At 38.7% G+C, this 15491-nt stretch overlaps 1 protein-coding gene across 1 annotated transcript in view; it reads left to right on the plus strand.

The window, feature by feature from the left end:
* LOC110441247 (inter-alpha-trypsin inhibitor heavy chain H3-like) overlaps positions 1–12506 on the plus strand; it is a 24722-nt gene extending 12216 nt beyond the window's left edge. Inside the window, exons 2-9 of the mRNA XM_021484354.1 lie at positions 3557–3714; positions 5834–5944; positions 6468–6715; positions 7217–7380; positions 8082–8367; positions 9123–9901; positions 11516–11618; positions 12457–12506. Of these exons, the coding sequence (XP_021340029.1) occupies positions 3557–3714; positions 5834–5944; positions 6468–6715; positions 7217–7380; positions 8082–8367; positions 9123–9901; positions 11516–11618; positions 12457–12506 (1899 nt within the window). The remainder of the gene's footprint in view (positions 1–3556; positions 3715–5833; positions 5945–6467; positions 6716–7216; positions 7381–8081; positions 8368–9122; positions 9902–11515; positions 11619–12456) is intronic.
* Positions 12507–15491: the final 2985 nt, after the last annotated feature.

Genomic DNA, 15491 nt, shown 5'->3' on the forward strand with positions numbered 1-15491 from the left:
ACTTATATATGATTACGTGACTTATATATGATTACGTTACTTATATATGATTACGTGACTTATATATGATTACGTAACTTATATATGATTACGTGACTTACATATGATTACGTGATTTATATACGATTACGTGACTTATATATGATTACGTGACCTATATATGATTACGTGACGTATATATGATTACGTGACTTATATATGATTACGTGACTTATATATGATTACGTGACTTATATATTATTACGTGACTTATATATGATTACGTGACTTACATGTATATATGATTACGTGACGTATATACGGTAACGTGACTAATATATATGATTACGTGACTTATATATGATTACGTGACTTACATATGATAACATGACTTATATATGATTACGTGAATTATATATGATTACGTGACTTATATATGATTACGTGACGTATATATGATTACGTAACTTATATATGATTACGTGACTTTATATGATTACGTGACGTATATACGGTAACGTGACTAATATATATGATTACGTGACTTATATATGATTACGTTACTTATATATAATTACGTGACTTATATATGATTCCGTGACTTATATATGATTACGTGACCTATATATGATAACGTGATTTATATATGATTACGTGACTTATATATGATTACGTGACGTATATATAATTACGTGACTTATATATGATTCCGTGATATGATTACGTGACTTATATATGATTACGTGACGTATATATGATTACGTGACTTATATATGAGTACGTGACTTATATATGATTACGTGACTTACATATGATAACATGACTTATATATGATTACGTGAATTATATATGATTACGTGACTTATATATGATTACGTGACTTATCTACGGTTACATGACTAATATATGATTACGTGACTTATATATGGTTACGTGATATGATTACGTGACTTATATATGATTATGTGACTTATATACGATTGCGTGACTTATATATGATTATGTGACTTATATACGATTACGTGACTAATATATGATTACGTGACTTATAAACGGTTACGTGACTTATATATTTTTACGTCACTTATATATGATTACGAGCCTTATATATGATTACGTAACTTATATATGATTACGTGACTTATATACGGTTACGTGACTTATATATGATTACGTGACTTATATACGGTTACGTGACTTATATATGATTACGTGACTTATGTATGATTATGTGACTTATATATTATTACGTCACTTATATATGATTACGTTACTTATATATGATTACGTGACTTATATATGATTACGTGACGTATTTATGATTACGTGACTAATATATGATTACGTGACTTATATACGGTTACGTGACTTATATATTATTACGTCACTTATATATGATTACGAGCCCTATATATGATTACTTGACTTATATATGATTACGTGACTTTTATACGGTTACATGACTTATATATGATTCCGTGACTTATATATGATTACGTGACTTATATACGGGTACGTGACTTATATATTATTACGTGACTTATATATGATTACGAGCCTTATATATGATTACGTGACTTATATACGGTTACATGACTTATATATTATTATGTGACTTATATATGATTACGTAACTTGTATATGATTACGTGACTTATATATGAGTACGTGAATTATATATGATTACGTGACTTATATATGATTACGTCACTTATATATGGTTACGTGACGTATCTACGGTTACATGACTTATATATGATTACGTGACTTATATATGATTACGTGACTTATATATGATTACGTGACTTATATATGATTACGTGATATGATTACGTGACTTATATAATTATGATTACGTGACTTATATATGATAACGTGACTTATATATGATTACGTGACTTATATATGATTACGTAACTTATATATGATTACGTGAATTATATAATTATGATTACGTGACTTATATATGATTACGTGACTTATATAAGATTAAGTGACTTATATATGATTACGTGACTTATATATGATTACTTCCTATCTTTTCTTCCTTCTTGCTTTTGTTTCTTTGTATTTGCTTATTTCTGATTTTGTTTTCTTTCTGTTTCTGTTTTCTGTTTTTCTTTCTTGCTTCTTTGTTTACTTTCTTTTTTTCTTATCTTTTCCATTTCATACTTCCTTTTTTGCTTTGGTTTTTGTTTGTTTGTTTTTGTTGTGTATTTTTCTTTTCAAATTAATTTCATGTTGTCACTGTAACTTGATAAAAGTATTAAAGTTTAATGTCTTTTTCAGATAAAATTCACGAAGAGCTTCCCTATCTTTTCATTTCTTCATGTAACTCGCCTCGGGTTTGCTTAAAAGCAAATAAATATAATGTATCGCGTATATGGGATGTAAATTAATTCGAATTTCCACATCAGCGAGCTATCTCAAAGGACGCTCTTGAATTTTGAACAGATACATGTATTCGTTTTATGCTATGTCATGACATAAACCAAACATATTAGATAAAGAAAAACTCACAGTAAATTTTCCTGAGTAAGGTGTTTGTGTTGTAAACCATCCCATCTCCCAGACTGGTTTTCTCTCGTAGTTTAGCCAGGGCTGCTCTCTACTACGCGAGGATTGCCTGTCGTTGGATTTTTTCCTCTCCGCTAGGCTTCGCTTAGAAAATAAAACGTCAGGTCAGGTCTCAATCGGAAACCGTGGGCATTTTCGTTTACTAGAAACTACGAAAGAAACAAAGATTTTTTCAGTTTACCGACGGTTCCCGATTGGTCAGGTCTACTTGTTCTTATAACGGGAATAATACTTCCCATTATGGCGTCAGGCAACCTTCGCGAAACAAGTCAAATTTCTCAAGTTCTGCTCATAACGACCGGTTTCTTCTGAATACATACTATTTATCAGGGGGGAAATCTGCATACCAATGGCTGTGTTCGTATTGACTGTTTGAGTAAAAAAAAAAAAAAATGTTTCAAACAACTGCGTGATGTGTCAATTACTTTTTACTTCGCATAAACGATGAGAACATGGACCTGTTAGTTGACACAGTACATGAAAGAAACTACAAACTGGATCAAGTTTGAGGTTGTTTTTTTAAATTGAGTTAAATGCCTTTCGAAGCATGCTGAATGTTTGTAAATCAACACCAAAGTATCATCTTATTACACACGTTTCTCATGTAATCAGTTGTAAATGCCGAAGCTCAAACCAGCTCCGGCAACTCAAACCAACATTTCTTTGATTGAATTGACCAATCAACGCCCGTTTTGTCAGGATCCTGTCCAAGGTGCTGGTCCTGATATATCTTCTTCAGTAGTTTGAAAGAGCACATTCTAACGGAGGGAAAAGGTACTTAAGTAGGCAATACAGTCTGCCCGCTACACAAAAGTTCAACCCTGGTGGAAAGTAGCGAAATTAAGAAAGGAAATCAACCAACCATATCTCCAGAACGACAGGTGGAGGGTATTTTATATAAGAACGACAAAAAAAGAGTATTTTCCTTAAAGGAAGGATATTATTGTAGGTTTTCTGTAATTTTGATAAATTTCAAATCAATCAAGTTACCTTTTTTCAGGCTCCAAGAATCTATCATTTGCACGTCCATTCCGAGGTGAAGATGAGATTTGCAAGCACCTTGGTGACAAGCAAAGTGGCCAACCCAGGAGGCGAACCGCGCGAGGCAACATTTGACGTCACACTTCCGAAGGAGGCGTTCATAACATCATTTCTTATGTAAGGATATAAAGGGATTGTCATATTGCACATTTAATTTCAGATCCTACCCCGTGTCAGCCAAAAAGCTGATATTGTTTTCTGGCTGTACGAAGAAGTGTGGAAATTCCGTGCAGTATTGAAGCGATATTCCGAAGTTAGGGTATGCGGTAAAATGTCTAGTCATGTGATAGTTGTCGAACCATTTGCTATATTAATGATAATTATAACAATTTTTAATAGCTACGAGGACAGTTACAAACGTTCCTGAAATCACCACGTAGTTGCAAGTGTTGCATTGAGATTAGTTGTGTCAAAGTTCGAGCAAATCCGACATAGAGAGGGATCATTGGCATCACCTTGACATACACCCGTATCAAACAATCAGAGGCCACGGCGGCCGTATCTGATATTCTCAGACAGGAAAATGAAACGCGTTACGCCATCTACATATACTCATCGATGTTCATATAAAGTTTCAAAATGTCCTGGCAAATGCCACCCCAATGATGATTATATATGAGAAGGGAGGAAAGCCCTCAATGTCGAAAAATCAATCCAACCTAACTTGCTTGCATCAAAAATCACTTTTCTAGTTAATGTACAAACATATGCTTAGTACCGTTGTAAAGATGGATAATTTTTTTCTTTTAAAACCCCCTATATTCACGTACAATACATTTTGTTCCGCAGACATGATATCCGTTTTCCCCCAAAACACGACATATCCGAGTTTCTTCATGAGGTTGACGTCAGCCACGTGCCGAAACCTGTGACGTGAATGGCTGGAAGCGCGGACATTTCCCCCCTAAAATAGCCAGCCAATCAACAGGACATGTTGCGGCCCGTGGCTGAAGTCAACTTAATAAATATATACACGATGCACAAAAAAGTGACTATGAATGCAAAAAAAAACGGCCGCCTTGGTAAAAGGGGAGTGCGTCAGCCACTGCTCCACTCGACTACATGATCTTAATGTGCTGTCGCTCATGCATACGGAGATTGTTCAATCTGTGTGTTTTTGCATGCTGGGGGACCCATGTTCTAACTAAGCAAGCTGAGTAGGTGACTATCAGATTACATTTTTCTGTTAAATGTCAACAGAGGGTTTTTAGATTTGTATTCATACATGAAAACTTATACACTTCGTTGTATATTGTCGGATAACAGTTTCAGATGTGAAAGTAACAGATATGTTATGTTAACAATTTAGCAAGTCATCACAATCAGTAAAAATTGTCAGCTTCATAGGAGATAATGCGTGGGTGGTCGGGTGGCGCAGTGGATAGCGCACTCGCCTTCACGAAGACGTCTTGTGTGGATTCCCCGATCGGATGTGAAACGGTATTGGGACACCTGCCCGACCACGAGGGTTAACGTTGTATTGGGGCACCTGCCCGACCACGAGGGGTAACGTTGTATTGGGGCACCTGCCCGACCACGAGGGGTAACGTTGTATTGGGGCACCTGCCCGACCGCGAGGGTTAACGTTGTATTGGGGCACCTGCCCGCCCACGAGGGTTAACGGTGTATTGGGGCCCCTGCCCGACCACGAGGGTTAACGGTGGATTGGGGCCCCTGCCTGACCACGAGGGTTAACGTTGTATTGGGGCTCCTGCCCGACCACGAGGGTTAACGATGTATTGGGGAACCTGCCCGACCACGAGGGTTAACGTTGTATTGGGGCACCTGCCCGACCACGAGGGTTAACGTTGTTTCCGGGTACTCCGGATTCCTTCCACCCTCTGCATGCTTCCATCCAGGTCAACAAGGATTATAAAATAGATAAAAATGATTAGGAAGACAAATTTGACTTTTAACCTATAGTGACTTATATAATTGTCTTTGTGCAAATGAAATATATTCATGATCAATTTGACCCTTGACCTTTGATGACTCACATATTGACTTCTATCGTAACTTTAAATTCACAATTTTATGCTGTCTCCGGTGACCAGGCAATAGACTTTTATTTGATATTTCAATGTAAAAAAACATTCTTTGGACCTTTAATTGTCGGTTGAGTGTAAGGGCATTTGCCTGTTGTTTTTGTAGGGTTTGTACAATATTCTTTAATTATATTCAGTAGTAGAGGTTAACTTTGATACTGCAATTATATTACGTTCAATAATTACTACAGGGAGATAGGCGGTAAGATATACCCCGGGGATGTGAAGGAGAAGGAGGCAGCGCTCAAACAATACCAGAAAGCGAAACAGACTGGACAGAGCGCTGGGCACATCCGCCGACGGTAGGTGGTCACTTTTTGTACGTAAATGACTTTTAAAACAAAGATTTCCTGGTTAAAGTTCTTACAATGAACAGGCTTGACCTTGTTTCCTATTGTGAACATTTAAACTGAAAAAGCAAAGCAAACATGAGGAAGTTTCTACCTTTCCCGGGAATAGATCACGTTATCGTATTGTTCCCTTTGACTCTTCAATTAGTGATGGTTTGTATCATTCTGCATATAGATCCACTTTATGATGGAGAAAGTATCTCAAACGATTTGTGCTATATGAAACAGATGTATAGTTGGTTTTTGTTTTAAACAACTAAACTTAGGTGGCAATTTGTACTCAGTATGATTTCTAAGTTCACATCTTCCTTTTTGACGTGACAAGTGTTCATTTCAGGTTTTAACATTGTACTCATTTTTCTCTTGATATTCTCCCGTCTTTGCTCCTTATTTACAATTGTAGTTTCGAAACAATATATTTTCTATAAAATCATACAACGAAATAACATGTACCGCTTGTTTTTGTTGGAATTAGGCCAAGGGAGACAAACCAGTTTCAAGTATCTGTCAACGTCGCTGCTGAAAGTAAAGTGACGTTTAACTTGACGTACCAGGAATTGTTGAAGCGCACGTTTAGTTACTATGAGAACGTCATTTTCATCGACCCCGGGCAAATTGTCGATGACATGCGCGTGTTTGTGATCGTCAAGGAGAGCAGACCAATCATAAAGTTTCGGGTACCTTCGGTATCGAATGATATTCCAAACTCTGTGGACACACCGGGTAAGTAGATGTCATACCTTTTAACTGGATCTTTAATTTAATTACGTACCAACTTCAAGTTAATATTAATTCAAACGGAAGAAAATTAAAACAACAACAAACAATTGCACCAACAAACAGAACACGAAAACAACAAATTATCAATTAACAGTAATCATATTTGTCATTTGAGAGTGATGTTTATGAATCCCATAATATGTACAATATTAAACCATCTTTATTTTATCCTCAAATTTAATAACTGGGAGAAACTATTTTTATTGTAATCCTACATTAAAGTGTTACAAAACTGGATGTCTTGCTTTCATGTTGTTTTTTCGTTTATCTACTAACAAAATATTTGTCGGCAGTGAGGCTTATATAATGACAAGCATACACGTGTAATGGGCTTTCCATTTCTATTTCCAATTGATCATCATATGATTACCGCGTAAAAGAAACTGTTTTTAGAAAAGGATATTCTAATCTGTCGTTATTTGATTCCATGAAACGCACTGCTAGTTGGAGAAGAAAATGTAACTATCGGCTACCCTGACCAGAACACGGCCTATGCACTGTTTGAACCGGATGTCGCTGAGCAGAGGAGAAGATCCGAACAGGGAATATCCGGGAAGTTTATTGTGCGATACGAGATTGAGAGGCAGTCGGACTCTGGAGATGTCCTGGTACGTACCGGAGGTGGCCCTTTCAGGGTCAAAAAGACAAAGTCATTGTCTGTATACACTTTCAAAAGTCAATGTTTGTATCTTACGGACTTTGTTACCCTGGATGTGTATCTAATTTGCCCTGAGCTGAATAATATCACTCCTTACCATACTATGATCAAATAGATGCAGGAACTGTTCTTTTATGAAAAGAAACAAGATTCTTCGATCAATCAAGGTACCGCCGCTTTGTGTAAGACAACGGAAACTTTTCATCAGAACACCGGGATACCAGTATTCTCGTCTTAAATAACCGAATCAGTTTAAAGGGATCATTTTACAACATCCGTATTGCTGAGTGCTGTTTACTGTATTGTCTATCACTGTATTGGTTAAATGTTCGTTCCAGTGAAGTTCCATTGGTACGTTTGAGGCGGTAATTTTGTACGATTTTACGCTTGAAAACTCCACAATAACTGTTTTGTACACTTATAATTGATCGTGGACATATACAATATTAACGGATTCTTCTCAAGTCATGTGATTTTCTCCGGGTACTCCGGTTTCCTCCCACATTAAGGACACCTCCGCACTAACACCGGGGCAAACAATTAATAAAAGTGATTAATATCAGATATAATTAATTGTTTCATAATTGTTGTAAAATAAATAAAATCATTATATATATGTAAGTGATTTGACGTTCTGTGCTTTCGTTTAAGGTTGTAGATGGCTATTTTGTACATTTTTTTGCTCCAACCGGAATCGAACCTATGCCAAAAGACGTAGTGTTCTTACTGGACGTGAGCGGATCGATGCAAGGCCGGAAGTTGAAACAGATGCAGGACGCTATGGGTCGTATCCTAGATGATCTGGGGGAAAACGACAGGTTCAACATTCAACTGTTCTCAAATACAGTGAAAGCTTTCCGATACATCCTGCAGAACGTCACAGCAGAAAATATAATGGAGGCAAAAAAATACATAAAAAACGCAAGGGCAGATGGAGGTAATTATAAATAATGATTGAAGCTGGAAACTAATGAATATAATGAATGTGCTTGTTACTTGTATTGAAAAATATCTATTTGTCACTTACATTGAAAAAGGCACTCGTGTTACTAGCATTGACACAGTAAAGCTTGTTACTAGCAGTGAGACAGGTAAGGTTCTACTATCATTGACACAGTAAAGCTTGTTACTAGCAGTGAAACATGTGAGGTTGTTACTAGCATTGACACAGTAAAGCTTGTTACTAGCATTGGAACATGTGAGTTTGTTACTTGCATTGAAAAAAAGTTTACTTGTTACTAGCAGTGGCACAGGTGAGGTTGCTACTAGCATTGACACAGTAAAGCTTGTTACTAGCAGTGAAACATGTGAGCTTGTTACTTGCACTGAAATATGTGAGCTTATTACTATAATTAAAAATGGGTGTTTGTTTCTTGTATTGAAACAGTTGAGCTCGTTACTTATATTGAAACAGTTGAGCTTGTTATTTGCATTGAACTGGTTAGGTAAATACTTGTATTGAAACAGTAGAGCTTGCTACTTACATAGAAACAGGTAGGCTTGTTGTTTTTGCACTGAAAAAGCTGTGCGGAATGTTAAAAGCTCTTAAGAGTTGTGAAGATAACAGTGGGGAACAGGGGGGAGGGTAATGAATGAAACATGAGAATGACAGGTCATGTTTCCTAGTACAAATAGTACTACACGGTATAAGGCGATAGGAACATTTCCCTCACTGTTTTTGCTTTATTTCAGGTACTGACATCGATTACGGTTTAGCCCGGGCTCTCAACGTCCTGCGGAAAGCCCGTGATAACAGTTCCCGGACACAAATCCTCGTGTTTCTAACAGACGGTGACGCCACTTCAGGTGTTACGGGTGAAGGGTCTATTCTAAACAATTTAAAAAGTCGCAACACTATTTCGGTACCAATATTTTGTTTGGCGTTTGGTAAAGATGCCAACTTTAACCTGTGTAAGTCTACTAGTCTAGAGAACTTCGCAGTAGCACGAAGAATCTACGAAGATGCCGACGCGTCATTACAGATCAGTGGCTTCTATGACGAAGTGTCTATTTCCTTGTTGAAAAACGTTTCTTTTCAATACTTAGGCGACGCTGCTCGAAATGGGAATATAACCACGTCAGATTTCAACACCTATTATGCGGGATCAGAGCTAGTTGTTGCAGGACAACTTGAAAACAGAAACGCAACTTCCATAGATATTGAAATAACAGGTCTCGGGACGAATGGTGCTGTAGACTTTCTGACGACCGTAAATTCTATTGAATTAAATCTACCCCCTTCCACTGACATCATAATTGAAGATGACGTCACGCTCGAGCACGGCGACTCAGGCCCGGGTAGCGAGGACATTGCAAAAATATCTGACCTTGACCCCACCGTAGCCAGGTCGATCACGGAGAAAATGTGGGCATACCTTACAATTAAACAGCTGCTCAGCAAGAAAGATGCGACGGATGACAAGTCCGAGATAGAGCAGCTCCGGCAACGGATCCTCGATCTGTCGCTAAAGGTGGGGCGTTACTCGATATTCTTAACGCTGTTTTGGATTTGTGATATACATCTAATTTACACATTTAACGACTTATTACATTCCTTTATCGTTTGGATATTATAGACACATACTTTTCTTCCTGTTGGTGTCTTTTTGAAATAACTTTTAGATCACACAAGAGGCTTGTAACAACTATAAAACATTTCCCACTTTGAAGAACATTGAAAAATTGTGTTAAATCTGGGACAACTTTAACACTGAGGCCAAAGAACACTAATTTCTCAAATACTTTACTGCAAGATTTCTGTACAATGTTTTCATTCTGACAATTTTAAAAGTGAAAATGTATATTTTAATTAGTATCAAAAGAAATATTTTCATAATTTATTTCATTATTCACTAGTTGACCTGTTCATATATTACTGAATTTCGTTAAGTCAAGGAATTGTAGTTTAGTGCACAAAAAATATATCAAAATGAAGAAGTAATTTGAAACGAAGCCATAAAATCCAAACCACGTTGTGACAATTAAAACCTTGCGATTAACCGTACAATTTTCTCATATTTTACTACATTGCAGTGCAATGCACTACAGCAAAAATTAACTCCATTTTCTAAATGTAGTACACAGGGCAATTTTTATAGCGCGCAGCAAATTGAACTGGTTTAAATACAACGTAGTTAATACAACACAATGCAAAGAATCGCACCAATATCTGTCATGTTACTATTGCACTGATTTCGTCTGCAGGAATCTGTGTCACAAAAGTCGACTTTCGATGCCAAATACAGCAAATCCTCGGCTTACACCGAAAGCTAATATAACAATGAAATTCAAATGTTCAAATGTGGTTTCAGTACCATGTAAGATGGTGCTGTCCATGATTTAAACTTACCATATTCCAATTCCCTGCGTTGTAATTAAGATGTAATAACTTTGACTAAGCGCGAAGGATTTGTTATGAACTCATTTTTGTATTGGAGTTACAATGAAAGGACTCGCCCTCGATACTCCAGGGGGTTGCACTCTCTTTCGCTCTCTGCACTCCTGGAATATGTCATGACAAAACCGTAGACTAACTGTGCACCATCTTATGGATGAGACACTATGACTAGTTTGATTCGTCAGTGATACGGTAAAATTGACTAGCTTTGATTGCGGGTGTCGCTCCAGGACAGCCTATCAATTAGTCAGGTTTTTTTACCCTTTAACCAGTTTTTGCTTTGACAAATTCTAGGCCTACAGGAAGTGAAAGTGAGGGTAACCCCTGGAGTATCGGGGATTGCAAGGTCTACGCATTACTCATAAACAGCTGTATTGATTTGTAACAGTAGAGACACATTTGACATTTCAAGTTACAATGGTCCTTTTTCCGTTAACTTTTTTCTATGGTCTTCGTTTTCATTATTGGTTTAGTGCATATTCGGCGTGTAAAGTTACTTTGTGTTAAGAGCTTGGTCATGATAGAATAACGTATTGGACGATCGAAATTTATCTGTTTTCATAGAATAACGTATTGGACGATCGAAATTTATCTGTTTTCAGAACAAACCTGTATTGTCCTCTAATTGCTTCGCTTTTTGTCCAGTTCAGTATGTAATATACTTTCGACATGTTTTCGCCTGTTTCAGTACCAGTTTGTAACGCCATTGACGTCCATGGTTGTGACGAAGCCAAACGAGGAAGATCACCTCAGTTCATTCAGTGATAGCGACGGTTCAAGGTCACAGCCAGGTTAGTTTTAATTCTTTTTGTTTTAGGGGTCATTCTCCATGCTCCAGGGGTTACGCTCACTTTCGTTCTCTGCACCCCTGCAATATGTCATGTCAAAATCGAAGGCTCGGTTTCCGCCACCTTGTGGAAGAGACTAGTTTGATCCTTTGATGTTCATCACAAGTATCTCGCAGTGACGTAGCAAATCATTTTTCGGAGTTTATGCTTACTGAGGGTCGAGCGTCCCAGGCGCGTAGCGCCGGAGAAGGGGAAGAGTATGGGAGGGGGAGTTGCAAAATAAATTTTACTAGGCCCTAGAAGCTATCTCTCGTATTCTGGGAAATCCTTTTAGCATGATTATTAACAATTAAAACCCGTTTTATATGCATAATATAATTGTTTTTACTTCTTCAATGGTTGTAGACATAATAGCACGTTTTTATCTGGCTAAAATTTTCAAGATTTGTTTTCATTCTATCCTTTTTGTGATTGATACGGACGGTCCATATTAATCATAAAATAGAAATTAATAAAAATATATGATGATATAAAATCTTGAAATATTAGTGTATGTTACGCTACTGTCTCGCGTGAGCATAACGGTAAAATTGAATGACTGAAGTCGTGTGTGGTTTTTCTGTAATCTTCAAAGGACATGTATCAGCCTAGCGATCGGTCAGGGGTTTTTTCCCACCTGAAACAAATCAAATAGCTGGACACGTGACTTAAATTTTGCAATGACATATTCAAGGGGTGCAGAGAGCGAAAGTAGGCGTAACCCTTAGAGTATCGAGGATGGCGTGTTGTGTGTGTAAAAACATGACAATTGCAATATAAAGCTTTCTCTTTTTGTTACTAGCCCTTCCAGTCGCGACTCCATCTCCAAGAGGNCATTTGCTGGATAGATAGCGATACTGTATATCATGCTTTTGTCGTACTTTAGTAATATCGATTTGTTATTTCTGTATCAGCCTAGTCGATGGTCCGGGGCTAATACATCAGGACCGATAATGACTTTATTAATGACCCCTGTGATAACTGAAAATATAATCCAGACAGATGTAGAATGTATGTATAGAAAACACATCCGTAAACAAACGCTCACTTGTCTCTTGTTCTTTAGTGTAGTTTATACATATTTATTACCAAAAGTAGACAAGGGATTAGGCACATTTTTGTCTGCAACCTTCGCATCCGCTCTAATTTTACTCTCAGAAAATAAGCATCTGCTTATACACCTAGTACATTGAGGCATACAAATATAAACAAGGATTAAGGACCACATGATTAAAACATATCACTTCCAGATACACTGCGCCATTGAGTTGTCCTACAGCACAAATCGTGTTAAACTTAATGTTGTGTTAATTAATTTTGCTTTTCTTCTTTGTCCGCAGAAAGTCTAAAACATTCCCCTCGATTTCTTTCCGTTGACTATAATCGTGACAATTCCTCATCTGTCTTGTTCTTTCCTCCGTCAACTACTGTAGGCGGTCGTCCGCTATCACCTCATCTCTCTTGTTCTTTCCTCCGTCATCTACTGTAGGCGGTCGTCCGCTATCATCTCCTCTCTCTTGTTCTTTCCTCCGTCAACTACTGTAGGCGGTCGTCCACTATCATCTCCTCTCTCTTGTTCTTTCCTCCGTCAACTACTGTAGGCGGTCGTCCGCTATCACCTCCTCTCTCTTGTTCTTTCCTCCGTCAACTACTGTAGGCGGTCGTCCGCTATCATCTCCTCTCTCTTGTTCTTTCCTCCGTCAACTACTGTAGGCGGTCGTCCGCTATCACCTCCTCTCTCTTGTTCTTTCCTCCGTCAACTACTGTAGGCGGTCGTCCGCTATCATCTCCTCTCTCTTGTTCTTTCCTCCGTCAACTACTGTAGGCGGTCGTCCGCTATCACCTCCTCTCTCTTGTTCTTTCCTCCGTCAACTACTGTAGGCGGTCGTCCGCTATCATCTCCTCTCTCTTGTTCTTTCCTCCGTCAACTACTGTAGGCGGTCGTCCGCTATCACCTCCTCTCTCTTGTTCTTTCCTCCGTCAACTACTGTAGGCGGTCGTCCGCTATCATCTCCTCTCTCTTGTTCTTTCCTCCGTCAACTACTGTAGGCGGTCGTCCGCTATCACCTCCTCTCTCTTGTTCTTTCCTCCGTCAACTACTGTAGGCGGTCGTCCGCTATCATCTCCTCTCTCTTGTTCTTTCCTCCGTCAACTACTGTAGGCGGTCGTCCGCTATCACCTCCTCTCTCTTGTTCTTTCCTCCGTCAACTACTGTAGGCGGTCGTCCGCTATCATCTCCTCTCTCTTGTTCTTTCCTCCGTCAACTACTGTAGGCGGTCGTCCGCTATCATCTCCTCTCTCTTGTTCTTTCCTCCGTCAACTACTGTAGGCGGTCGTCCGCTATCATCTCCTCTCTCTTGTTCTTTCCTCCGTCAACTACTGTAGGCGGTCGTCCGCTATCATCTCCTCTCTCTTGTTCTTTCCTCCGTCAACTACTGTAGGCGGTCGTCCGCTATCATCTCCTCTCTCTTGTTCTTTCCTCCGTCAACTACTGTAGGCGGTCGTCCGCTATCATCTCCTCTCTCTTGTTCTTTCCTCCGTCAACTACTGTAGGCGGTCGTCCGCTATCATCTCCTCTCTCTTGTTCTTTCCTCCGTCAACTACTGTAGGCGGTCGTCCGCTATCATCTCCTCTCTCTTGTTCTTTCCTCCGTCAACTACTGTAGGCGGTCGTCCGCTATCATCTCCTCTCTCTTGTTCTTTCCTCCGTCAACTACTGTAGGCGGTCGTCCGCTATCATCTCCTCTCTCTTGTTCTTTCCTCCGTCAACTACTGTAGGCGGTCGTCCGCTATCATCTCCTCTCTCTTGTTCTTTCCTCCGTCAACTACTGTAGGCGGTCGTCCGCTATCATCTCCTCTCTCTTGTTCTTTCCTCCGTCAACTACTGTAGGCGGTCGTCCGCTATCATCTCCTCTCTCTTGTTCTTTCCTCCGTCAACTACTGTAGGCGGTCGTCCGGTATCATCTCCTCTCTCTTGTTCTTTCCTCCGTCAACTACTGTAGGCGGTCGTCCGGTATCATCTCCTCTCTCTTGTTCTTTCCTCCGTCAACTACTGTAGGCGGTCGTCCGCTTTCACCTCCTCTCCTTTTTTCACATTTCGGTAGCGTAACGTTAGACCGTCTATCGATACCGCATCTAAACGATGACGTGGATCCGTCTTTTTATATGTTTTGCTCAGGACCGCTTGTAAATTACATAAAATAAAACAAAATCTCACTTGAATTCAAACTCGTTTGATATTGATGAAACTTTCGAGACCCGTTTAAGAAAACGTTGTATGACATGAAAACCATTTAAATAATTACATGAGTCAATACGACATTGGTGCATTGACTGAATCGCACGGTAATCTCGAGATGAAGTCCGGAGTCAAATGCAAAAAGTGCCCAGCAGGGCATCATGGTGAAGTACCTTTCAAAAGAACGCCTTTATATAGAGGACATTTCCTACTTATAAGTTGATCCTTACCTCAACCTTTTGGTATCGGCCTATTTACTGGTAGTGGATATCCCGTATCGGCCCTTAGCTTCGGCCTCATATCTAGCCAGGACCGGAGTATTCCAATCGACTAAAACTCCGGTAAAAACGAGTTTAAAGTACGAGAAATAATCAGCAGTAAACTGTACTAAGTTGGTCAATCATGGGGCGGTTTAAACAGATGTGTTAATGTCACACTGTCTTAATGTGTTATTGGCCGTAAACTGTCTGTTTTTAAGTCTATACAATAATCTGATTTTAATATACTGTCTATGTTCATAACGTGTGGAAAAAGTTAAGTGCAAACGATTATTTTCTTCAAGTATTACATCAGACTAGCTATTGCAATGAAACATTCTAT

This window comes from Mizuhopecten yessoensis, unplaced genomic scaffold, assembly GCF_002113885.1.
Source record: "Mizuhopecten yessoensis strain PY_sf001 unplaced genomic scaffold, ASM211388v2 scaffold715779, whole genome shotgun sequence".
Classification (NCBI taxonomy): Eukaryota; Metazoa; Mollusca; class Bivalvia; order Pectinida; family Pectinidae; genus Mizuhopecten; species Mizuhopecten yessoensis.